Source organism: Vitis riparia, chromosome 4 (assembly GCF_004353265.1).
Source record: "Vitis riparia cultivar Riparia Gloire de Montpellier isolate 1030 chromosome 4, EGFV_Vit.rip_1.0, whole genome shotgun sequence".
NCBI classification, from domain to species: Eukaryota; Viridiplantae; Streptophyta; class Magnoliopsida; order Vitales; family Vitaceae; genus Vitis; species Vitis riparia.
In genome coordinates, this window is record NC_048434.1 from 23,991,957 (window position 1) to 24,017,603 (window position 25,647).

The following is a 25,647-nucleotide window of genomic DNA, read 5'->3' on the forward strand; positions in this document are numbered from 1 at the left end:
GTTATAGAATGGCCCAGAGATCCTGAAAAAGAAAATTACATTATCAATTTGATCCAAAATCTTAATTTGTTTGGTACTTGGTCAACAATGTATATAGGCTAGCACACCCTTACATGTGGCCCATTCCTACACAAGGAAAGATAGTGGAAAGATAATTAACTGTGGATAATTATGAGTTTTTTATCTTATCTCTTAGTTAGATAATTATGAGTTTTTTTATTTTATCTATTAGTTAGTATTTTATATGTTAGGTGTTCAAAATAAATAAGGTCATCTGAATATGACCTTCAGTTAGGATTAGGATTTTTTATTATTATTATTATTATTCTTTGGAGTTATATGTAGCCCTAGTTTTTAGGAGAAGTCCTTGATGATCAGTTAGAGCAAGGACCTATTTATTTCCATTGTTTTCCACAAGTTTAATTCAATAAAGTCTATGCATTAAAGACTTTTTGGTATCAGAGCAGAAAATCTTATGAATCCCGACAATGGCAAAGACAGCCATGAATAGTAGCAGCGGCAGAACTGACACACAAAGAAATGACTCATCAATTGTTTCATCCAGCCAGATTCAGGCGAAAATGTAGACAACAGCAACGTTCCAAGTCAACGATAGTGCATCCCTACATATTACCACACAAATTAAATGGGAAATATTATCTTCAATGGTCCCAGTCCATCGAATTGGTGATCTGCAGCAGAGGAAAGTTGGGCTTCCTCACCGGAGAAATGAGTGCATGAAACAAAACTGATTCAACTTATTCATCATGGATAGCAGATAACTTAATCGTAATGGCGTGTCTGATAAATTTGATGGAGCCGAAGATTGGTTAGATTTTCATGTTTCTCTCATCCGTGAAGGCAATCTACGACTCAGCAAGAAAAAAAAACTCAGATATGGACAACACAGCACAGATTTTTTATTTAAAAACAAGAATAAAAGAGATGAAGCAGGGAACGATGAGTGTTACTCAATATAACAAAAGTGAATTGCAAAATATTTGGCATGAGTTAGATTTATCTTATGAATCTAATTTAGGATGTGAAGATTGTTGCCTAAAACAAAAGCGAATGATCGAGGAGTGTGTCTTTCAGTTCCTTGCAGGACTTAATAAGGAACTTGTGGAAATATGGGATTATGATTTGTAATTAAGTGCCAAGATTAGAGGGATTGTGTTAGGATATTTTCTATTTTTATGGATGAGAGAATCTCTCCTAATTAGTTATTGTTTCCATAGAGATAGTGATTGTGCATATTATATGGCTTAGATTAGGAATCCCACTTGTATATATATAAGTCTCTTTGTATTCAGTTTTAACACAGAAAAAAGAAGAATATTTTCTTCAGAACTTGATGAAGTCCATGGATGGATACTAAGAAAATCACCATTCCCGTCAATCAATGATGCCTTTGCTGAGGTCAAAAGAGAGGGGGATGGAACTAAAATGTCGGGGGGTGAATGATAGGAATAAGAGAATGATAGGAATGTCCGGGGGGTGAATGATAAGAATAAGAGAAGTACAATTAAGGCCTTAATCAGATCCCAGAAAGTGGACTTAGTTTGCCTGCAGGAGACTAAAATGTCTCAGATGTCTTTAGGGGTGGTGAAAAGTCTTGGTGTGGGGAGATTTTTAGATTGGGGAGTTCTGAATGCGAGGGGGGCAGCTGGAGGGGTGTTGGTTTTTTGGGACAAAAGAGTATTGGAGCTGGAAGGGATGGAGGTGGGTCTATTCTTCGTATCCTGTCGGTTCAAGAACTGCAAAGATGGATTTAATTGGGTTTTTTCAGGAGTGTATGGCCCTACCTTAAAGAGATATAGAGAGCTGTTTTGGGAAGAGCTAGGGGCCATACGTGGACTATGGAGCGATCCTTGGTGTATCGGAGGTGACTTCAATTTAATCAGATTTCCGAATGAGAGTAGAAGAGGGGGAAGATTGTCTTCTGCAATGAGAAGATTTTCGGAAGTGATTGATGACTTGGATTTGAGGGATCTCCCCCTTCAGGGGGGTCCATTCACCTGGAGTGGAGAACTGAATAATCAAGCTATGACCAGGATAGATCGATTTTTGGTGTCGGAGGATTGGGAAGGTTACTTTAAGGGGGCGGTGCAGTGTACTCTTCCTAGGCCTGTGTCCGACCATTTCCCTATTTTATTGGATGTGGGAGGGGTTAGAAGCCTACTCCTTTCCGTTTTGAAATTATGTGGCTCAAGGAGGAAGGATTTAAGGATCTGTTGAAGGGGTGGTGGCAGAGTCTAAGCTTTAATGGCTCGTTTAGTTTCATCCTTGCTGAAAAGTTGAAGGCTTTGAAGGCTATTCTAAAGTCGTGGAATAAGGATGTTTTTGGGCAGGTGGGTGTCAATAAGAAAGTGGCCCTGGATAAGGTGAATTTCTGGGATGGTCAGGAGAAGCTTCGCCTCTTATCATTGGAGGAAGTGGAAGCTAGAAAGGTAGCAAAGGGGGATTTCGAGAAATGGGCTCTAATGGAGGAGATTTCTTGGAGACAAAAATCAAGAGAAGTTTGGCTAAGGGAGGGTGATAGAAACACAGGTTTTTTTCATAAAATGGCTAACTCCCACAGAAGGAGAAACTGCCTGTCCAAGATTAAAGTGGATGGTGTATGGTTAACAGAGGAGCAGGAGATAAAGAGAGGGGTGGTTAGAGCTTTCAAGGACCAATTGACTGACCCGGGGGGCTGGCATCCTTCTATGGAAGGTCAGGACTTTAATAAAATTGGAGTTGAGGATGCAGCTAGACTGGAGGAGATTTTTTCTGAGGAAGAGGTCTTCAAGGCTCTTTCAGACCTGAACGGGGATAAGGCTCCGGGTCCAGACGGATTCCCCCTTAGGTTTTGGCAGTTTTGATGGGATGTTGTCAAAGAAGAGATCATGGGTTTTTTGCTAGAATTTCATGAGCGCGGCAGATTCGTTAGGAGCCTAAATTCGACCTTCCTGGTCCTAATCCCAAAAAAGGCCGGCGCCGAGGACCTTAGAAACTTCAGACCAATCAGTTTGGTGGGCGGTTTGTATAAACTGTTGGCCAAAGTGTTAGCCAACAGGCTTAAGAAGGTAGTGGGCAAAGTGGTGTCTTCAGCTCAAAACGTTTTTGTTGAAGGAAGACAGATTCTCGATGCTGCCCTTATTGCCAATGAGGCAATAGATTCTTTGTTGAAACGAAACGAGAGTGGGGTGTTATGCAAATTGGACTTAGAGAAGGCATACGATCACATAAACTGGAACTTTTTGCTGTTTGTATTGAAGAGCATGGGATTTGGGGAGAAGTGGAATGGGTGGATCTCCCGGTGCATCTCTACAGCTACGTTTTCAGTATTGATCAATGGCACCCCGGAAGGCTATTTTAACAGTTCAAGGGGGCTGCGTCAGGGGGACCCCCTGTCCCCTTACCTTTTTGTGATAGGAATGGAGGCCCTAAGTAGGCTGATCCATAGAGCAGTGGGGGGAGGGTTCCTATCAGGTTGTAGGGTTAATGGAAGGGGCGGGAATGGGGCTTTGGTCTCTCATTTGCTGTTTGCCGACGACACGTTAGTGTTTTGTGAAGCTTCTGAAGATCAGATGGTCCACCTAAGCTGGTTGTTGATGTGGTTTGAAGCCATATCAGGCTTGAGAATTAACTTGGACAAAAGCGAAATTTTGTCGGTTGGTAGAGTGGAGAATTTGGAGAATTTGGCTCTTGAGGCTGGCTGTAAAGTGGGCAGACTGCCTTCTTCTTATTTGGGGATTCCTTTGGGGGCAAATCACAAGTCTGTGGCTGTTTGGGATGGGGTGGAAGAGAGATTTAGGAAACGGCTGGCCTTGTGGAAGAGACAATTTATCTCCAAAGGAGAGAGGATTACTCTAATTCGGAGTACATTGTCAAGTATGCCCATATACTTGATGTCTTTAATCCGAATGCCTAGAGTGGTTAGTCTAAGGTTGGAGAAAATTCAAAGGGATTTCTTGTGGGGAGGGGGTGCTTTGGAGAGGAAGCCTCACTTAGTTAATTGGGAAACTGTTTGCATGGATAAAAGGAAGGGGGGTTTGGGAGTTAGACGCCTTTCCATCCTTAATAGGGCCCTTCTTTGCAAGTGGAATTGGCGTTATGCGATTGAAAGGGAGAACTTTTGGAGGCACGTCATTAGTAGGAAGTTTGGGGAGGAAGAAGGGGGTTGGAGCTCTAGAGAAGTTAGGGAGAGTTATGGAGTTGGATTTTGGAAGGAAATAAGGAAGGAAGGTGCCCTTATGCAAAATAATGTTGCTTTTTTAGTGGGGAATGGTAGAAGGATAAAATTTTGGAAAGATATATGGTGGGGGAATCTCGCCTTATGCAATTCTTATCCATCCTTGTATGCTTTTTCCTCCTCTAAGGAGGCTTGGGTTGAGGAGTTTTGGGACACTTCGGGAGGGGAAGGGGCTTGGAGTCCTAGATTTTCTAGGCCCTTCAATGATTGGGAGGTGGAAGAGGTGGAGAGGCTTCTTTTGGCAATCCGAGGTGCAAGGCTTAGTCCTCTTATGGAAGATAGACTGATGTGGAAGGTGAATTCGAATGGGAATTTTTCAGTTAAATCGCTCTATAATGATCTTTCTTCAAGAAGAGCTGGTCTTTTCCCTCACGGTGTGATATGGAACCCTAGTGTGCCTTCCAAAGTGAGCTTCTTTGCTTGGGAGGCTTCTTGGGGTAAGGTGCTCACTATGGATCAGCTTAAAAAGAGGGGGTGGGCTGTTGCTAACAGATGTTTTTTGTGCTGTGAGGAAGAGGAGTCAATCGATCACATTCTTATACATTGCTCCAAGGCAAGAGCTTTATGGGATTTATTGTTTGCCCTCTTTGGAGTGTGTTGGGTCCTCCCTTCTTCGGCTAGAGAGACCCTTATTGAATGGAGGGGCTTTATGTTGGGCAAGAAGCATAGAAAGGTGTGGAAGGCAGCCCCGTTGTGCCTTTTTTGGGCGATTTGGTTGGAAAGAAACAGGATTGCTTTCAATAATGAGGATTTTTCGGTTCATAGGGTGAAAAATTCTCTTGTTTGTAATCTTTGGGTATGGACAAAATCAATTGTAAATGAAGGTTCTCTTACTTTACCTAGTTTTATTGATTGGCTAGGCGCTAGATGAGGGTCGGGTTTGTATTTTCTCTTCTTTTGTGTGTGCCTTAAGGGGCCTTTTGTATACTCCCTGTATGCTATTGGGTTTTCCTCTTGGTGCCCTTTTCTAATATATTGTTGCCTTTGCCTATCAAAAAAAAAAAAAAGAGGGGGATAGAAAAAAAAGTCATGCTTGGAGATAAAAACAACAATCAAGGACTAGTTGATGGCCCTGCCCTTTTCTCATGTGGCGTACCAGTGAACAAAAGCAATGGAGAGCAACAGAAACACCCATGGTGCAACCATTGCAGTCACACTTGCTGGAAAATTCACGGAAAGCTAGCAAACTAGGCACCAAGGAGACAACCAGAAGGTAGAGGACTCCAAGCCCAAACCTCAACCAATGATCCGAATATTAACTTCAACAAATCAGAAGGATTCAAAAGTGCTACCATCCGTCTTAACAAGGAACAAATTGAGCAGTTGTACAAACTTCTCAATCAGTCTTCCTTAACTAGAACGAATGGGGATCCTAATATAGGATCCTGTTCATTAGCTTAGAAAGGTAACTTTCTTACTGCTCTTAATGCTGCAAATAAAAAAGGAATGGTGTGGATTGTTGATTCTGGAGCATCACATCATATGATAGGAACCACTAAAGTGTTTTCATCCTATAATATACCATGTAACAATGGTCAGAAAATTAAGATTGCAAATGGTTCATTATTTTTTTTTATAGGAAACGACAAAGGGATATATTGATAGAAAAAGAAGAACAAGAGAAAACAGACTTTGTTTTCCAGATTCATTAGAACTGGATTTTGTGCTTTATGTACCAAATTTATGATGCAATTTGTTGTCAGTAAGAAAGTTATCCAAGGACTTGAATTGCATTGCTAAGTTCTCCTCTTCTTGTTGTGAGTTTTAGGATCTATCTTCGGGGAGGACGATTGGGAAAGCTCGGGAATGTGACGAACTCTATTACTATGAGGATTCGGCCAGGGAGAATGGACAAGCTCAAGCTGCAAGTAGTGAGTTAGGTTCTTTTTCTAGTAATGATGAAATAATGTCATGGCACTTTAGGTTAGGCCACCCTAATTTCTTGTACTTAAATATTTGTTTCCAGCCCTATTTGGTAATAAAAATGTTTCTCATTTTCAATGTGAAATATGCCAAATTGCAAAAAGCCATAAAAATACCTATCCACCATGACCGTATAAAGCCTCACGACATTTTTCCTTGATAAATAGCAACATTTGGGGTCCCTCACGAGTTCCAAACTTAATCAACACTAAATGGTTATTATCTTTTATAGATGATCACACACGAATTTGTTGGGTCTACCTGTTAAAAGAAAAATAAAAAACAACCCAAAATTTTAAATAGTTTCATTCTATGATCCAAAATCAATTTCAAACTGGCATTCAGACCCTCAAAACAGATAATGGAACAAAGTATTTTAATTCCATCCTTGGACCTTACCTAAAAGACCATGGAATCATACACCAAAGCTCATGTGCCAACACCCCTCAACAAAACCGCATTGTCGAAAGAAAAAACCGTCACCCCTTAGAAGTAGCCCGATCCCTCATGTTTACTACCCACATGCCAAAATGTTTTTGGGGTGAAGCTATCTTAATTGCAACCTTCTTAATCAACCGAATGCCCTCTAAGATAGTCAGCATGAAAACACCCTTAGACACACTGCTTCAATCCTACCCTAACTCCCAACTTCATCATACCTTACCCTTAAAAACCTTTGGATGTACCTCATCGGTTCACTACATTGCTCCTAGTAGGTCTGAGCTTGAGCCTTGTGCCATTAAATGTGTTTTCTTGGGTTACTCATCCACTAAACATGGGTACAAGTGTTTTGATCCTATTTCAGGTCAGCTTTTTATCATCATGGATGTCACATTTTTTGAAAAAAAAAAAACCATATTTTCCCATCACCACTCTTCAAGGGGAGAATATGAGTGAAGATTGCTTCCAAAAAACATCATCACCCCAATTGCTAAATAGCCCACCAACGGAGCAACGGCCACCATTACTACTTGAATCGCTCACCATAACCAAATCTAAAGTGCCATCAATGCTTGAAAATTCTATTACAAGGGAAGATACTAATTCAATACTTACAAAACCACCAAAACAACAGCTCCTGTATCTATTCTCGACAGCAGGCTTCTCAACAAATAGAGCTTAACACATCACAAGCTGACCAAAAGTTTGAACCGAAGATAGAACCAAAATCTGAAAGCAATAGTCCAGTTGATGTTCAAGGTGAAACTTGTGAGGAAACGGGTGACAACTTAGACAAGCCAATAGCACTTCGAAAGGGAGTAAGATCATGTACCAAACACCCAATCTCAAACTTTGTATCATACCACAGGCTATCAACCTCATTTCAAGCATTTGTTACCCATCTTTCCTTCGAAGAAACAGTGCCAAAGAATAAACATGAAGCCTTGAAAAACCCAAAATGGAGGGTTGTTTTGGAGGAAATGAAAGCCTTACAAAAGAATAATACATGGAAAATCATTAATTTACCAGGTGGTAAACGTTCGGTGGCCAGAAAATGGGTATTTACGGTGAAGTACAACCCAGACAGGAAGGTTGAAAGATACAAGGCTAGGCTTGTAGCAAAAGAATTCACCCAAACTGTCGAAATTAATTATTCTAAAACATTTGTTCCAATAGCAAAACTAAATTCAATAAGGATCCTTCTTTCTTTGGCAGCTAACTTTGATTGGCCACTTTATCAACTTCATATCAAGAACGCCTTCTTGAATGGAGAGCTTGTTGAGGAAGTGCATGTGGAACTTCCCCTTGGATTCTTTGATGACCAAGGTAACAACAAAGTGTGTAAGTTAAACAAATCTCTTTATGGTCTAAAACAATCCCCAAGGGCTTGGTTCGGAAGGTTCTCCCAAGGGCTAAGAAGACACGGATATAGCCAAGGCCATGCTGATCACACTATGTTCTACAGGCATTCGCTTGATGGAAAATTTGCTATACTAATCATGTATGTAGATGATATTATACTTACAGAGGATGATATAGAAAGAATGGAGAAGTTGAAGAGAGTTCCGGCCAGTGAGTTTGAAGTTAAAGACCTCATCTTCTTAAGGTGTTTCTTAGGCATAGAAGTGGCAAGAACTACAGAGGTAATTGTTATGTGTCAACAAAAATACCCACTAGATCTTCTTGAAGAAACCGGGATGCTAGGCCGCAAACTAATTGATACACCTATGGAAGTTAACAAAAAGGAAGGAAAATTAGATGAGACAACGTCAATTAACAAGGGGAGGTACCAATGCCTGGTTGGTAAGTTGATTTATTTGTCTCATACTCGCTCAAACATTACATTTGCAATCGGTCGAGTTAGTCAACATGTGCATTTGCCTGCTACAGATCATATGGAGGAGGTGCACAGGATCTTGAGATATCTCAAAACTACTCCTAGTAAAGGGCTATTTTTTAGAAAAAAATGAAGAAAGATGAGTCAAAATTTACACAGATGCTGATTGGATTAAGTCAAAAAGCGATCGACGTTCAACTATTGGGTACTATTCCTATGTTTGGGGAAATTTAGTAACATGGAGAAGTAAAAAACAAAGTGTGGTGGCTAGAAGCAGTGCTGGAGCCAAGTTCTATGCAATTGCTCATGGAATATGTGAATGTTTGTGGATTCAACGAATGCTGGAAGAGCTAAAAATAAGAGTACACCAGCAAATGCAGTTTTTCAGTGACAACAAGGCACCTTTAGAAATTTCATGAAATCTGGTTTACCACAATAGAACCAAGCATGTTGAAGTTGATCAACATTTTATCAAGGAGATGATCGAGAGTGGAGTCTTAGACATTTCTTACACAGATTAACAACCAACCTGCCAAAGTTGTCAACACATGACAATTGGCACAAAAATGCAAGTTTTTTCTTGGTCTTAGGCCCTAGCAGCAAATTTCTGGAGTATATGTGGAGAAGGAGGTGGTCACCGCTTTGAATGAGGTGTACATATTACTTAAGGGTGAAGATGTCAAATCTACTTGATTCCTCCACTGAACTGGATATTATACAATTCTCATAGAAGTGTGGCAACATGGAGAAAAAGACAGCTGTAGGCTCATAGCTACAGATCGAGAAATCAGAATCGAAATCCCTGAAATATAAGAATATTAGTTAGGAAGCTAAAAATATTCTTGTCAAAATTATGGCTCATATAAGGTCCTTTAAATTTTTATTGTAACAAGAATGGAACCAAAAAGTCTTTGTTACAACTAATTTAACATGACAGGATCCAACTACTCAAGGTTTACCGTCCTTTCATCACAAACTAATCTGCACTCTGATGTCTTTTTCAAGGGAGTGAGCAAAGATTGGCTTAAATATATAATCATTAGCAAGTTGGGTATTTATGCTACACTGTAAGCAGTACTATCAGCAACAGTACATAGTTACCACAGACTAGACCCAGTTAACAAAAGACATAAACCTTATGTAGTTCTTCATTGCATTAGATAGAGGACAGATAAGAGCATACGAAGTAATTCTATTCATTTTTTCCAACTTCTCATTTCCTTTCTCTATAAGCTGATGAATGCTTTCTTCTTCATTTCTATTTGAAGTAAATGAAAAACTTCATTAAATTTATAGGTCAACTCTCCACAAAATAACAAGCATTTGAGTAAATCCATAAGTCAAGCATTTTTCATCACCATATAGGATAATCATAAACTTCTCTTAAACAAATACTTAGTACAAAGTGTTGAATGAGGACTATATCTGCTAATAAAAATCCATCTGGGGATAAAGACATGATTAATCTCAAAACAATATGGTATATAAAAAACGTGATAATGCAGATCTGGCATACAGAGAAAATATTAAAGAATAATAAACTTCTGATAGGAAAAGGCAAATACAATTTATAATGCAATGATCAAAAGCAAACCTGTTGTCCAAAGACATATGTTGGGATCATAGAGCCTCCCCATGATTCAAACCGGTAAACATCTAGGTAATTTTTCTGGCAACATGGAGAAAATAAGTCAATACAAAAATAACAATTCTTGACTAAAATAGGCTGATGATGGTTTTTTCTCCTACATGCTATGAGCACCAATTTTTTCAAGACACAACCATCTAACAACATATGACAGCTGAGCTCCCACATAAAATATGAGTAAAAGCACCAGACTGAGGCAATAGCAAACAATAGCAGTGTTACCAAGCACCCTCTGGAAAATAAAACACAGTTTCTTTTTACATTTTTTTTACAGGTTTTTTTATCAGAAACAGAATATTCATTGATAATGATTTAGAAGTACAAGTACATACGAAGGATGAGGAATCCTTCCCAAATATACAAACTCTGATCAACATAACAGATGAACAAGTTTTCTTGCATATACCATTTACACAAATACCTCAGTATTGTACCATGTAAAACTATACAAAGAAAATACATTTCTACTCTCTTTAGGGATCAATAATCTACAACGAAGATCGAAGCTTCGCTCCATATTTTTCTATTTAACCCTTTTTATCTACAAACCAAATTCCAGTAAGCTTACTCGCATATACCATCTAGACAAACACCTCAAGACCGTACCACATAAAACTATACAAACGAAATACGGCTCTACTCTCTTTAGACATCAATACATCTACAACAAAAATTGAAGCTTTGCTCCATATTTTGCTATTTTAACCCTTTTCATCTACACACCTAATTTCAATTGAACTGAATACATTGAGAGGAATGTGCTTGAAAGCTGAAATTGTTGAAGCCCAAAAAGAAGAATAGAAATAAACATACAGATAAACATATATAAAAGTTTTTTTATTCAAAGACATGAACAAAAAGGTATGTAGAAAAACAGACTGTACATAGAAGATGCTAAGAACAAGAGTAATAGAGAATCAGAGCATCCACCAGTCAGAATTTGATATCAAATCATATGTTATTAGGGCTGATAACCAGTGTAGAACCATTTTTTATAGCCTTATGTGTCAAAATATTGTGTGAATGACCGAATACCTTGGCCTTGAGTTTTGTATATTATATATAGACTTTACAAGGATGCTTTACATGGAAAGCAAATAAAAAACAAATAAATTACAGCATGATTCTAGCTCTATACATGTAAACTATAATCTATCAAATAATATATGCTAACTGTACAGAATAATCAATGGAGAAATAAGGAAACATTGTGGGCTAAAATAAGGAAAGAAGGGTGGACTAAATTAAGGAAGGTGTGGACAGCAAGTGTGGGCTAAAATATGGAAGGTGTGGAGGGCTAAAATAAGGAAGGTGTGGAGGGCTAAAATAAGGAAGGTGTGGACAGCAAGTGTGGGCTAAAATATGGAAGGTGTGGAGGGCTAAAATAAGGAAGGTGTGAAGGGCTAAAATAAGGAAGGTGTGGACAGCAAAGCTGTCCTTTGACAGCCCCCCTCAAATTGATGCAGGTTGATCAACAAGCATCAATTTGCTACTTAGCAAGCAATGTCGATGACGAGGGAGAGCCTTGGTGAAGATATCAGCTATTTGTAAGTCGGTGGAAATATGTGGAAGAGTGATAACACGAGCTTCAAAGGCTTCACGGATAGAGTGACAGTCCACTTCAATATGCTTTGTGCGCTCATGATAGACAGGATTGGCCGTGATCTGAATAGCGCTTGTATTATCGACATGTAGAGGTGTAGGATCGGTCTCAGAAAAATCTAACTCCGCAAGCAAACCTCGAAGCCAAATGATTTCAGAACAAGCAAGAGACATCGCCCGGTACTCAGATTCTGTAGATGACTTAGAGACTCTGTCTTGCTTCTTACTTTTCCAAGATATCAATGCATCACCTAAGAACACACACCAACCAGTGATGGAGCGACGGGTATCCGCACAACCAGCCCAATCAGCATCACTATAAGCAGCAAGGCGAGTAGAATTGCCTGCAGGGAAGAACAAGCCACGAGTAGAAGTGCCTTGAACATAGCGTATGATCCTACGAACGGCAGCCAAATGAAGATGACGAGGAGTCTGAAGGAACTGGCTGACTTGCTGTACAGCAAAAGAAATGTCCGGTCTAGTAATGGTGAGATAAACAAGGCTACCCACCAACTTCCTGTATAAACTGGGATCAGCAAGTAAGTCGCCCTCCTCTTTGCGAAGCTTGACATTTAATTCCATGGGAGTATCAACAGAAGTAGCCCCTTGTAGACCAGCTGTAGCCACCAAGTCACTCGCATACTTATGTTGATTGAGGGAAATACCAGAGGGACTATGATGCACCTCAAGACCAAGAAAATATGTGAGAGACCCAAGATCTTTCATATGAAAGGACTCGGAGAGATGAGTTTTGAGCTGACCAAGTAAAGCAGAATCAGAACCAGTGATCACAATATCATCAACATAAACCAAAAGAACAACAATACCCATGTCTGATTTCCGAAGAAACAAGGAAGTGTCATACTTGCTCTGCCTGAATGAAAATTGTAATAAAGTGGTGCGGAATTTATCAAACCAGGCTCTCGGAGCCTGTTTGAGACCATAAAGAGAGCGACGAAGCTTACACACATGTGAAGTCGGAGAGGGAAACAATCCCGGGGGTGGCTTCATATAAATACACTCTTTAAGATCCCCATGAAGAAAAGCATTTTTTACATCCATCTGATGTAGTGGCCAATCACTGGAAGCAGCAAGAGCTAGAATCGTACGAACAGTAGTCATTTTAGCCACAGGAGCAAAGGTCTCTTCATAATTGACACCATATTCCTGATTATTCCCAAGTGCAACAAGCCGAGCTTTGTAACGATCCAAACTTCCATCAGATCGGACCTTGACTGAGTAAACCCATTTGCAACCCAGAGGAACAATAGTGGGAGGACAGGGCTCAATGTCCCAAGTGTGATTGGCCTCTAGAGCGGCAATTTCTTCTTGCATAGCTTGTCGCCAACAATCATGCTTAGCAGCATGTGAGTAGCATGTGGGAATATCAAATTTGGACAATGCAGCAGTAAGGGCTGAAATAGAATTGCCAGAACTGGAAGAGGGAAATCCATACCTATTCGGAGGTACAGACACTCGAGAAGAGCGACGTACTGAAGGTGCTGCAACTGACTGCATCTGGAGCGTGGTAGGATCAGATATCGGGTGAGCCACTGAAAGAGACTGTGGGCGGGAGCGTCTCGTATACACAATACCTGGTTGAAAGCGAGAACTGACTGGATGAAGATCTGAGAACTGTTGCTCAAAGGAGGGAAGGACCACAGTAGAAGAGGATGACACAGTAGAAGAGGATATAGGAAAGAAATGTTGATTTTCAAAGAAAATAACATTCCTAGAAATACGTGTACGATGTAATGTAGGATCATAGCAAACAAATCCCTTTTGACACATATTATATCCCAAGAAAGCACATCGAACAGATTGAGCAGATAATTTATGTCGCTCATGAGGAGGTAAATGAACAAAGCATACACAACCAAAAATACGAAGGTGATCATAACTAGGTTGCTTAGCAAATAAGCGGAAATAGGGAGACTCCATATGTAGGACTTGAGAAGGTAAACGATTAATCAAGTGAGTAGCAGTTTTTAGAGCCTCTACCCAAAACATGGATGGAACAGAAGATTCTAACAAGAGAGTACGTACCATATCTAAAAGATGACGATTTTTGCGTTCGGCAACTCCATTTTGTTGAGGAGCAGAGGGACATGAACGTTGATGAATAATACCCTTAGAAGCCAAGAATGCTTGAAACTCAGTAGACAAATACTCACCACCGGAATCTGTGCGTAATGTCTTAATAGAAGTAGAAAATTGATTGTCAACATACGCTAAAAACTCAGTGAAAGTACGAAAGACCTCAGATTTAGAGCGAAGAAAGTAGACCCAAGTAAATCTGCTATGATCATCAATGAAAGTCACATAATATTTAAATTTCTCATGTGAACTAACCGGGGAAGGTCCCCAAACATCACTATGGATAAGATCAAAGCAATGAGATGCTCTACTTGCATGCAAAGGGAAGGGAAGAGTTTTACTTTTACCAAGTTTGCAAGAATCACACTCAAGAGATAAAGAATAACGATCCTTATTACCAGGTAAATCAGAGTTCAATACATGAGATAAGATTTGAGTATTGGGATGGCCTAAACGACGATGCCACACCATACTAAGATCTGAAACATTATTACAAGCAAAAGACTTAATAGAAGAAAGTGGAGAAAAATCTGGAACAGGTAAAAATAGTGGAAACAAGCGCCCCACTTTAGGTCCCTTTGCGATCGGCTTCCCCGTTACCTGGTCCTGCACAACACAACCATTACCAGAAAAATTAACAGCACAATTGTTATCAACTAATTGGCCAACAGAAATAAGATTCGTGGAAAGCTGAGGAGCAAGAAACACGTCAGTGAACTTAGAGGAGGCATCGCCGATAGCAGCTATGGGCAAAGAGCTGCCATTGGCAGTCTGAATGGAAGATTGACCAGCGTAGGGCCGAACATGACACAAAGCGGTGGGATTATTAGTCATGTGATTAGAGGCCCCCGAGTCCACGTACCAGAGTTTAGTAGAATTGTTACCTTGAAACCCCATTGCTGATAATGCTGAAATTAATATCTGTTGCACCATTTCTGGGGTGCAGTAATCTGGTGCAGGAGGTGCAGGAATAGAGCACGCAGCTGAAGGAGAGTCGTCTGTTGCAGAAGTTGCTACAGGAGGGATAATAACCGAAGTTTGAAATGCGTGGGCCTGACGATTCTGGGGGCGAATACGACATTCTTTGATAATGTGACCCTTCTTCTTGCAATAAGAACAAAACTTCTTAGGGCAAGTGGCAGCAATATGCCCATATTCCTTGCAGCAAAAACACTGCAAGTTTTTAGAATGCATAGGCGGTCCGCGGCCTTGGGCAGCATAAGCTACAGTTGTCGTCCCGGAACTGCCATGAGATTGCTCCAAAATAGCTTGAGTACTAAGGCGTTGCTCTTCGCGAAGTAACTCACCAAAACAAATATCAAGAGAGGGAACAGGAGATCTATTCAGTAAAGAGGAGCGGACAGATTCATATTCCGGACGTAGTTTCATAAGAAATTGATCACGCCGGGTAGTCGCGTGAATAGTCTGAATAGTTGAAAGAGCAGCAATAGGAACATCCGCTGTAACCAAATCAGCATATTCATGCCAAAGAGTCAGAAATGCTGAGTAGTAGTCCTGGATGGAAAGACTACCATGTTGAAACGTGGCAATCGCATGTTCTAATTGAAAGCGACGAGCATCGTTATCCTGATGATAAACTTTCTTCAAATAAGCCCACATAGATTGAGCAGAGCGATGGGGCCGCAAGTGGGTGACAATATGAGGCTCCACTGAACCAAGAAGCCAAGACATGATGCGTGCATCAAGCACAGCCCATGAAGGAGAAGACCCAACATCCTGAGATTTGTCAAAAGTTGATGGTTTTTCAACATCCGTGCCATCAATATGACCCCAAAGGTCTTTTCCCTTGAGAAAAAGTTCAAATTGAAATGCCCAGGTAGAATAATTTATGCCTGTAAACTTAACACACAGAGGTGCAGAATCCATAGAAAATAAATAGACTTGACCGAAAAAAAAATAGAACCCGAGACAAAAGGATGGACCAAAAAAAATATCCCAGAAGAAAACTGAACAACCACAGAAATACTGAGAAAAATGGTTGTGGTTGGGTGCAGCACGGATCAACACAGACTTGACCGAAAGATACGAGAGGCACCTCCGAAACCGAAAAGACAGAAAAGAATTTGAGGGAAGAAAAATTAGCAACCTTGCTCTGATACCATGTCAAAATATTGTGTGAATGACCGAATACCTTGGCCTTGAGTTTTGTATATTATATATAGACTTTACAAGGATGCTTTACATGGAAAGCAAATAAAAAACAAATAAATTACAGCATGATTCTAGCTCTATACATGTAAACTATAATCTATCAAATAATATATGCTAACTGTACAGAATAATCAATGGAGAAATAAGGAAACATTGTGGGCTAAAATAAGGAAAGAAGGGTGGACTAAATTAAGGAAGGTGTGGACAGCAAGTGTGGGCTAAAATATGGAAGGTGTGGAGGGCTAAAATAAGGAAGGTGTGGACAGCAAGTGTGGGCTAAAATATGGAAGGTGTGGAGGGCTAAAATAAGGAAGGTGTGAAGGGCTAAAATAAGGAAGGTGTGGACAGCAAAGCTGTCCTTTGACATTATGAACCTATGAATTATGAAAACCAGAATCAAGTGGCATGCAACATGTAAAACTAAAAACATCAGATGGTGTAGAAGAGGTCAGACTTCCCTCTCTCCCACTTCCAAACTACTAGCCATAAATTACAGTATCATATCAGAACAATATTTAGGAATGAGTGATTGTAGAACCTTTGATCAAACCTTCAAAAACACGAATTTATAAATGTCCCAAAGCATATCTGATGTAGGACAACCCTAGGATGGTTGCCTACATTCAAGGGTAGGTGGGCTAGGGTTTTATTTTTAGGGTGTAAGGAGAGGAACAAGGAATAAACTTTATGGTAGAGAAAATTATAAGATAAGAAATAGAGAGAAAGAAGAAACAATGAAGAAAAGATGGAAAACCTTAGAGTCTCACTAAGGCCTTCTAGGAGTCTCACCTAGAAGAAAAATCAATGGAGTCTCACCATTGAGGGTTGCAACCTTGCAATAAAAGAAAGTATAATATTATTCATCAAATTCATTCCTTTGATTTACATTGATTAGCCTATTTATAGGTTTCTCTAAGAAATCCAAAGTCTACTAGGACTCTAATAACCTATTATGATTCTAATTCTAATTATAACATCCAAAGTCTACTAGGACTCTAAGAACCTATTATGACTCAAATTCTAATTATATTATAACTCAACTAGCTAATCCTAATTAGACTCCAACAAATACCAATCTCAATTCAATTCTAATTAATATTAATCCTACTTAAAGTTTACTTAGGTCTTCCCTTTCTTCCTTGAATAAACTTTAAAAGGCTTTCCCCCATCAATATCATACCACTAGCAATGTGGTGGATCGATTAGAAAGTGCCCAGAGTGTGGTTGGTGTCATCCACTCCCATATGCTAGTTGTGCCTTCACTGGATGTTTGTTTGCATACTATTTCACGGAGCGATGAATAGCGGGCATTCGGTTAGTAGAGACTTGATTCCAATCATTGGTTCCAAATGACAATGGAAATCCTTTCACAATGGGGATGAAGAGGGGTTAGCGTGCTTGGGCGAACTCGCTTGTGATTTAGGAGCAGCTTCCAACTTTATGTATGGTTCAGTTTGGTTCTACCTCAAAGAAAAGAACTTCCCTTATTTACCAAAGAAATTAGAAATGACTCAAGAATGGACAAAATAAATACTTGGAAGCTCAATTGACCTCGAAGAAATTACAAAGCCTAATCAACAAACAACCAAGTGTAAATTAGCAGTTGCATGTTACATCTACAAGTTACAACTTAAGGCCATACTACTAGCTACTATTGGCAACTTCTAGGCTGTGGAAACAATGAATTCTATATACTGATTTCAAAAACAAGAAGTCTCTAAAAACACCAAGGTGTCTTGTGGAGACTAAAGAGGAAAAAAAAAAAAATATATTCTTTTGGACATAGCAGGGTTGGATGAGAAGGAACAAGAAAGGAAATTTTCTCTTGAACTAGCGGCAAGGAGGAATTTAGGAAGGGGGAATTGGAAGAGGTATTGCTAAAGGAAGAGGTTTTCTTAAGGCAAAAATCTAGAGTCAAATTGATAAAGGAAGGGGATTGCAATTCTAAATTTTTTGATAGGGTGGCCAATGGCAAGAAGAATAGGAAGTTCTTTAAATCCTTGGTGTCAAAAGATAAGGTAATCTTAGATAACATTGAAAGCATTTCAGATGAGATTAAGCATCATTTTGGGAAGTTATTCTCCAAGCCTTTAAGTGGTTCTTGGAGGATTGAAGGTTTGGATTAGTCTCTTATTTCAACATAAGAGTACTAAGTGGCTGGATTGCCCTTTCTCGGAAGAGGAGATTCACAATGTTGTGTTGCATTTAAATAAGGAAAATGCCCTCGATCCAAATGGTTTCACAATTGGATTTTATCAGGAGTGTTGGGAGACAATTAAGGATGATCTTTTAAGAGTGTTCTTAAAGTTTCACACTAATGGAATAACTAATCAAAGCACAAATGCTACCTTCATCACTCTAGTGCCAAAAAGAGTTAAACAAGTAGGATCTCATATTACAAACCCATTGGTTTGGTTACCAATTTGTACAAAATCATAGACAAAGTACTCTCAAGACGATTGCATAAAGTTCTCCAAGATACAATTTTTTTTACTCAAGGCGCTTTTGTTAAGGGGAGGCAAATTTTGGATGTCGTCTTGCTTGCAAATGAGTTGGTGGATGAGAAGAGGAGATCAAGAGAGGAAGGGGTAGTCTTCAAAATTGATTTCAAAAAGGCTTATGACCACATCGATTGGGATTTTTTAGACCATGTACTTGAAAGAAAAAGGTTTAGCTTAAGGTGTAGGTCCTAGATGAGGGGATGTTTATCTTCAGTGACTTTTGCAATCTTAGTGAATGGTAATGCTAAGGATTGGGTTAAGGCATATAAAAGCCTAAGACAAGAAGATCCCCTTTCCCCTTTTCTCTTCCCCATTGTGGCTGATGTTTTATGTACATTGGTTGTGAAGGCGGAAAAGAGAGGTGTTTTTGAGGGGTTTTTGATGGGCAAAGATGAACCAAGGCGTCTCACTTACAATTCGCGGATGACATCATCTTTTTTTCTAGAGCATCCTTGGAAGAGTTGCAATCTCTTAAGCTAATGGGTTAAGAATTAATCTAAATAACAACACTCTCTCTGGAATCAACATTAGCTAATAAGACTAAACTACTAGGTTGGCTTCTCTGCTTGATTATGCAATATCTAAATAGCCTTTAATATATTTGGGTCTTCCTTTAGGGGGAACCCAAAATCGATTTCCTTTTGGGACCCTGTGCTGGATAGAGTCTTTAGGAGGTTGGATGGATGGTGTGGAAGATTGAAATTAAGAAAGATGCGATTCTGAATAGAGAATTAAGCAATCCCGTAATCAAAGGGAAAATTTTCTCATTCCTCCCTCCAACCAATCCCACATCGAAAGGTGACAGGAAAACAAATGCCTTTATATTACACATGAACCCCTCTCATAAGCAACATCAAATAGCCCTTCTAATAGCCCAGCCCCCCAACAATGTTAAAGCCCATTTTGGCCTAATAAGGTAAGAAGAGACGCAAGCCCAAACCAACAGCCCAGTTTGCCGAGTTAGTGGTTTCACCGCCGAGCTGACCGGTTCAACAACAGTTTGATGGCATCTCCAACTCAGTGTGCGACCCGGACCGGATCAGGCCTCGATCGATGATTGGACCAGTCAAACGGTCCGGTCCGGTCCGGTCCGGTTTTTAAAACATTGCAAACTTCAAATCCACTTTTTTCAATCAATTGACAATCCTCTATAATTTAAATAGAACATTAATGAACAATGGCCTTTACATTTTTCATTCGAGTAGCACTTACCCACATTGATAGATAGTATTTCTTTGTAAGTACTTATCATTTATTGCCTTTTTTTGAGTTTTTCCATTAGAAGTTTTATATATTACAGAATCTCTCTAGATTTATTATATGGAGTATTAAGTAACTTTTCTTGTTTTGTCAGAATTCTACTTTTGTTTACAGAGTGATTTTCTAGCAAGGCTTGGATTTTTAATCCCAATGCTTTCAATAAAACTTATAAAACCAATTCCAATAAATTGTAGACCAACCCTCCAAGATGTCTTTCACAATCAATTAAGAGCTAGAAATCTTCTCTAGAAATAATATATGTCCAGGAATGATGGATGGCACTAGTGGAACTCCATTGTAAAGAATAAAGCACCACTCAGCATTCTGACAATAGATCCCCCTCCCTACCATTAGCAACTAAAATGTGAAACTAAATTTTGTGCACTGAATATCATTAAAGGCAAAAATCCATCAACCCAGCCACCAATTACAGATTCTCCAACCCTTAAAACAAAACCTAATACTTAATACTCGAGTGCCAAATTGCAAATGAAAGCAAATTTCCCTTCAGATGGCCAATGATAGATTAAAAATGTGATAGAGAACTTACAGCTATTATCACTCTCCCTGATGAAGAAAATGATTCACCGGCAATATCAATTTCAACAATTGTCTCAGCACCTACAGCTGGCTGTGAAACGCATGCCAAGAAATGGCGAACAACCAACTCATACAATCTCTACAACAAAATTAAAGTGACATAGAAATCAAGAGAACATAGTGAAAACCAAGCTCCTCAAGTTACACAAAAGAAAAACATAATAGATGCCGCTACCACCAGATGCCATTCAATAATAGTAAAAATAATTGGACTTACCTGGTGGTCTTGACTCCATCCAGATTCTCCAGCAGAGAATTTTGTTGGGTGAATGGGTGGGTGGGCTTTATCATCATGGCCACCATCACCAGGGTTTCTCCAGAGTCCTGCCCCAGGGTCCAACAACCGTTGTGCATAGGAGCCCCATATGGGATGCCCAAGTTGTTCTTGCACAATTCCCTACATCAAATAAATGTTCCCATGGCCAATTAATTCATCAAAAGTAAATCACAAACAATTCGAAGAATAGATAATACCCAACAAAGGCAATGAAAGAGAACAAAATTACCTTAAGAAATAGGTTGTTGTAATGTCAACAAGAGTGAGGGGGAAAAAGATGTGGTATAATAAAAACTGAATGATTTGATAAACAGAAGAACCCACAACAGAAGAACCTACAATTTTATCAGAACAAATGGAAGCCTTGAACAAGCGGATCAACAGACCTACATGAGTGGAGTTTAGCCTTCTTTTAATCAGAATTTTCATTATATCATCATAATATTATCAAGGCAGTGAACATTTTGGTCCAACTAGTCTTTTGGCAAAAGGCTGATGCAAGACAGTCCTCATATCAAAAGGAGGTATAGGCTCAATGAAGAGAAAGTCAGCAATCAATTTTCAAAGATTGAGCTTTTTTTTTTTATGAATAAAGAGAAATGTATTAAGAAAAAAGAGGCACTTCAAGGAAGCACCCCAGCGTATACAGGAGGTATACAAAAGAGAGAGAAAACCTTTAACCAGGGTCTAACCAATCAACAAAATCTACAACGAAGGGAGGACCAGAACCAAAAAATCCCCTGGTCCACGCCCATAGATTACAAAGGAAAAACGACTTACACCCATGAATCGATTGCTCTTCATTTTCAAACGCCCTATTGTTTCTTTCCTTCCAAACAATCCAAAAAAGGCACAAGGGAGCTGAAAGCCACACTTTCTTCCTTTCCTTTCCCACACAAGGCCCTAACCACCCCAATAACGCCTCTCTAATAGAATAGGGGAGCACCCACGAAACCCCAAAGAGGGAATGCTCATGCTATTGTAGCATGGCCTACATCATGCTACTACAAGTCCTCATGTCCACCAGGCTCTTATATTTGGGAAATTGGTGGACAGGATTACTTCAATTCAATGCTAGGACAGATTATAATTATGAGTACAAGTTCATATAGGGTGTTAGTCATCATTTTCAAGCCTTTTTTATTGTGAGAAACCAAGATTGAGGATTTAAGCATTTGTAAGTTGTTTTTGATCTTTTCTAAAGCATCCAATTTAGGATTTACAGCTTGACATTATGGTTGAATTGTATGATTACCTTCTTTGATATTACTTAAAACTCAAAACAAGATTGCTATGTTTCTTTCTTCTTGCTCTTTACTTCTCTTCCATCTACTCTTGAACAAGGAAATTAACAAATTTAGATATCGATGTCAGTTCCTATTTATTAAACTAAGTACAAACACCCCAATCCCTTCTCCCTTCTCTTTCCCCTCTAAATGAAAATCTATCAAACAACAGGACTCAAAGAAATCTATGGAAACTCACATTATGGAGGTAAACCCAACTGATCAAAACCTATTCTCCAACTCCAAACCCTAACATTTCAGCTTTTGATCAAACAGTTCCTCGTTTTCAAACACTCTTTGATTTCTTTCCTTTCAAACTGTTTAAAAAAATGCATAGAGGAGCGGCTCTTCATACCTTCCATTTTATCCCTACAAAGGAGTCATGCCAGCTTAAAAGAGTTTCTCTCACTGTGGAAGGGAGCAGCCAAAATACACCAAATAAGGAGAACAACTACAGCCATAAAACCATTGATTTGGCACAATAAAGGAGAGTGTGATCAATTGATTCTCTTCAATTGTACAAAAGCAAAACATCTGTTTGAGAACAGCCACCCTCTTCTCTAGAGTTGATCTAATATCAAAACTGATGCAGCACACAATCATCATTAGTTTCTATTTTTAGCTTCCTACATCATTAGTTTCTATTTTAGATTAATTTCTATTTCCATTGGTTTCTACTTTTAGTTTCCTACATCATTAGTTTCTATTTTTAGCTTCCTACATCATTAGTTTCTATTTTAGATTAATTTCTATTTCCATTGGTTTCTACTTTTAGTTTCCTACATCATTAGTTTCTATTTTAGATTAGCTTCTATTTTAGATTAGTTTCTATTTTCTACATTATTAGTTTCTATTATAGGTTCATCATTAGTTTCCTATTTCTTTCCTAGTTTTCCTAGTTTCCAATTACCTTGGTTTCCTATTTCTAGTTTTTTATTTCAGTTATTTCCTTTATTTTTGCATTACAAACATTATTTAAAGGCTCATTGTAATTGTTAGAGAGGAGTTCAATATATTTTTCAGGATTATTCCCCAATTTTTAGATCCTATTGTGATCTTTGTGTTTATTATTGAGTGTTTCTTTTGTTTTGTTTTGAAACAAACCTTCCATTGCACCAAAATTGGTATAAGAGCAAGGATTTTACCTCAATCTGATGGTTGACCACGGTTCTAGTGGAAAACGAACTATCGACAATGAACGACGGTTCGAAAAAATTGAGCAACGACTCGACAGGATCGACAAGACTCTTCGCAACCTCACGCAGATGGTGGCTGCATTGACTACTAAAAGGAAACATGAACCCATGAAGTGACGACCAGACCAACGTGGCAATTGGCAAGAGAATGGCTACAACGACCAACGCCGGTCACAAATCAATTCAGAAATCAATGGCGGAGGCGCGATTAGCACAAATCCAACCGCAAATCGCAATTTTCGCGAGCCCTATCCATTACAAGTGTATGAGCATCGGAATCAGGGAGCTCCTACGCATCGTGATGACGACAACCTCCAACAAGGGGGTTTTGATGAACATGATGAGTTTTGTCCACCTTTTCGAGATGGTGATGATTTTCGACTTCCACGGCAGAGGAATATTCAACAAAGGCAGAAATGGAGGTTGGATTTTTCATCTAGAGAAGAAGATGATTTTCATTCCAATTATCGAGCCAACAATCGAGGTCAAAATAACCAAGAATTTAAGATGAAGATGGATTTACCAAGTTTTGACAGTCGACTACACATTTAAGATTTTCTCGATTAGGTCTATACTGTCGAAAACTTTTTCAATGATTTGAACATTTCAAAAGAAAATCAAGTAAAACTCGTGGCAAGAGAACGGCTACAACGACCAATGCCAGTCACAGATCAATTCGGAAATCAATGGCAAAGGCACGATTCGCACGAATCCAACAGCAAATCACAATTTTCGTGAGCCTTATCCATTACGAGTCTATGAGCATCGGAATTAGGGAGCTCCTACGCACCGTGATGACAACAACCTCCAACGAGGGGTTTTTGATGAACAAGATGAGTTTTGTCCACCTTTTCAAAATGGTGATGATTTTTTACTTCCACAGCAGAGGAATATTCAACAAAGGCAGAAATGGAGGTTGGATTATTCATCTGGAGAAGGAGATGATTTTCTTTACAATTATCGAGCTAACAATCGGGGTCAAAATAACCAAGAATTTAAGATGAAGATGGATTTACCAAGTTTTGAAAGTCAACTACACATTTAAGATTTTCTCGATTAGGTCTATACTGTTGAAAGCTTTTTCAACTATTTGAATATTTCAGAAGAAAATCAAGTAAAACTCGTGGCATATAAGTTGAAAAGTGGAGCTTTTGCATGGTGGGAACAACTTTAATATAATCGTCAACGACAAGGAAAACAACATGTTCGTACTTGGCCTAAGATGAAACGGTTATTTACAAGGACGATTTCTCCCTCCGGATTATGAACAATTTTTATACCAACAATATCAAAATTGCTGGCAAGCCAACCGGACTGTGAACGAATACACGGAGGAATTTTATCAATTAAATGCTCGAGTTAATTTGTCTAAAACGGAGGATCAATTAATTGTTGGTTATATTGGGGGCCTAAAGCTGGTCATTCAAGATCAATTGGCTCCTCAAGGGGTTTGGACCATGATAGATGCAGTTAATTTGGCAATGAAAGTGGAAAGTCAAATCAATAGGTCCATGGTGCGCACTGAGGGTAACTTTCGCCGACCAACCCAAAAAGCTTCTTCTGCTCCAAAAGGGTCAACAACTTCAGGCAACAATGATAACAACAATAAAGATGCCCCTTCAACTCAAAATTCGACACAAAATCGAAGTGGAACTTCAGCCCCTATTCGATCTAATACTCAAGGCCGAAACCAGCAACAACAAAGAATCAATAATGACCCTTATGCCCATCCAAATCTAGGGAAGTGTTTCCAGTGCAACCAGCCAAGCCATTTTTCAAATAATTGCCCGAATAGACGATATCTTAACTTTCTAGAAGAAGGTGGCAGCGAAGAGGAACATGTTCTTAAAGAAGATATCTACGAACGTGTTGAGTTTGCAAAAGGAGATGTGGAAGAAGAAGAGGCGTGCATTGTCCAACGACTTTTGCTTACCCCAAAAAGGTTGGACGACTCTCAATGACATAAAATATTCTGGACTCGATGCACTATTCGTAATAAAGTGTGCAACTTGATCATTGACAATGAAAGTAGCGAGAATGTTGTTTCCAAGGCTTTGGTGAAAGCACTAAATTTGAAGACTGAGAAACACCCTTCTCCATACAAGATTGCATGGATTAAGAAGGGCCCGGAAGTTCAAGTGGTCGAAGTTTGCAAAGTTCCTTTGTCAATCGGAAGGTATTACAAAGATGAGATCATATGTGACGTGGTGGATATGGATACTTGTCATATTTTATTGGGAAGGTCGTGGCACAATGATGTTGATGTCACTTATAAAGGTCGAGATAATACTTTCGTTTTTTGGTGGTTTGACAAGAAGATTGCTTTGATGCCACAATCTCAATCGTCAGAAAACAATTCGGTTACTAAGAAAGATAAGCCACTATTCACCAACATAACGGGCCTAGATTTCTTTAAGCAAGTCAATGAGCCAAATTTTGTTGTAGCATTAGTGGTTAAGGGCCAATTTGAAGCATCCATTGATATCCCGACCAAGGTTCAAGAGGTACTTGCTAATTTTCCTGATTTATCTCCCAATGAGTTACCTAATGAGTTACCTCCTATGCGATAT

General features: G+C 39.2%; 1 protein-coding gene across 4 annotated transcripts in view; it reads right to left on the reverse strand.

Annotated features, from left to right (window-relative positions):
- Positions 1 to 25,647, reverse strand: part of LOC117912542 (DNA topoisomerase 3-alpha) — an 88,406-nt gene that overhangs the window by 47,169 nt on the left and 15,590 nt on the right. For all 4 annotated transcript variants that reach the window (XM_034827159.1, XM_034827158.1, XM_034827157.1 and 1 more), the window contains 3 exons: positions 20,536 to 20,715; positions 20,269 to 20,397; positions 10,033 to 10,107 (listed from right to left, as the gene is read on the reverse strand). In XM_034827159.1, the coding sequence (XP_034683050.1) occupies positions 10,033 to 10,107; positions 20,269 to 20,397; positions 20,536 to 20,715 (384 nt within the window). The remainder of the gene's footprint in view (positions 1 to 10,032; positions 10,108 to 20,268; positions 20,398 to 20,535; positions 20,716 to 25,647) is intronic.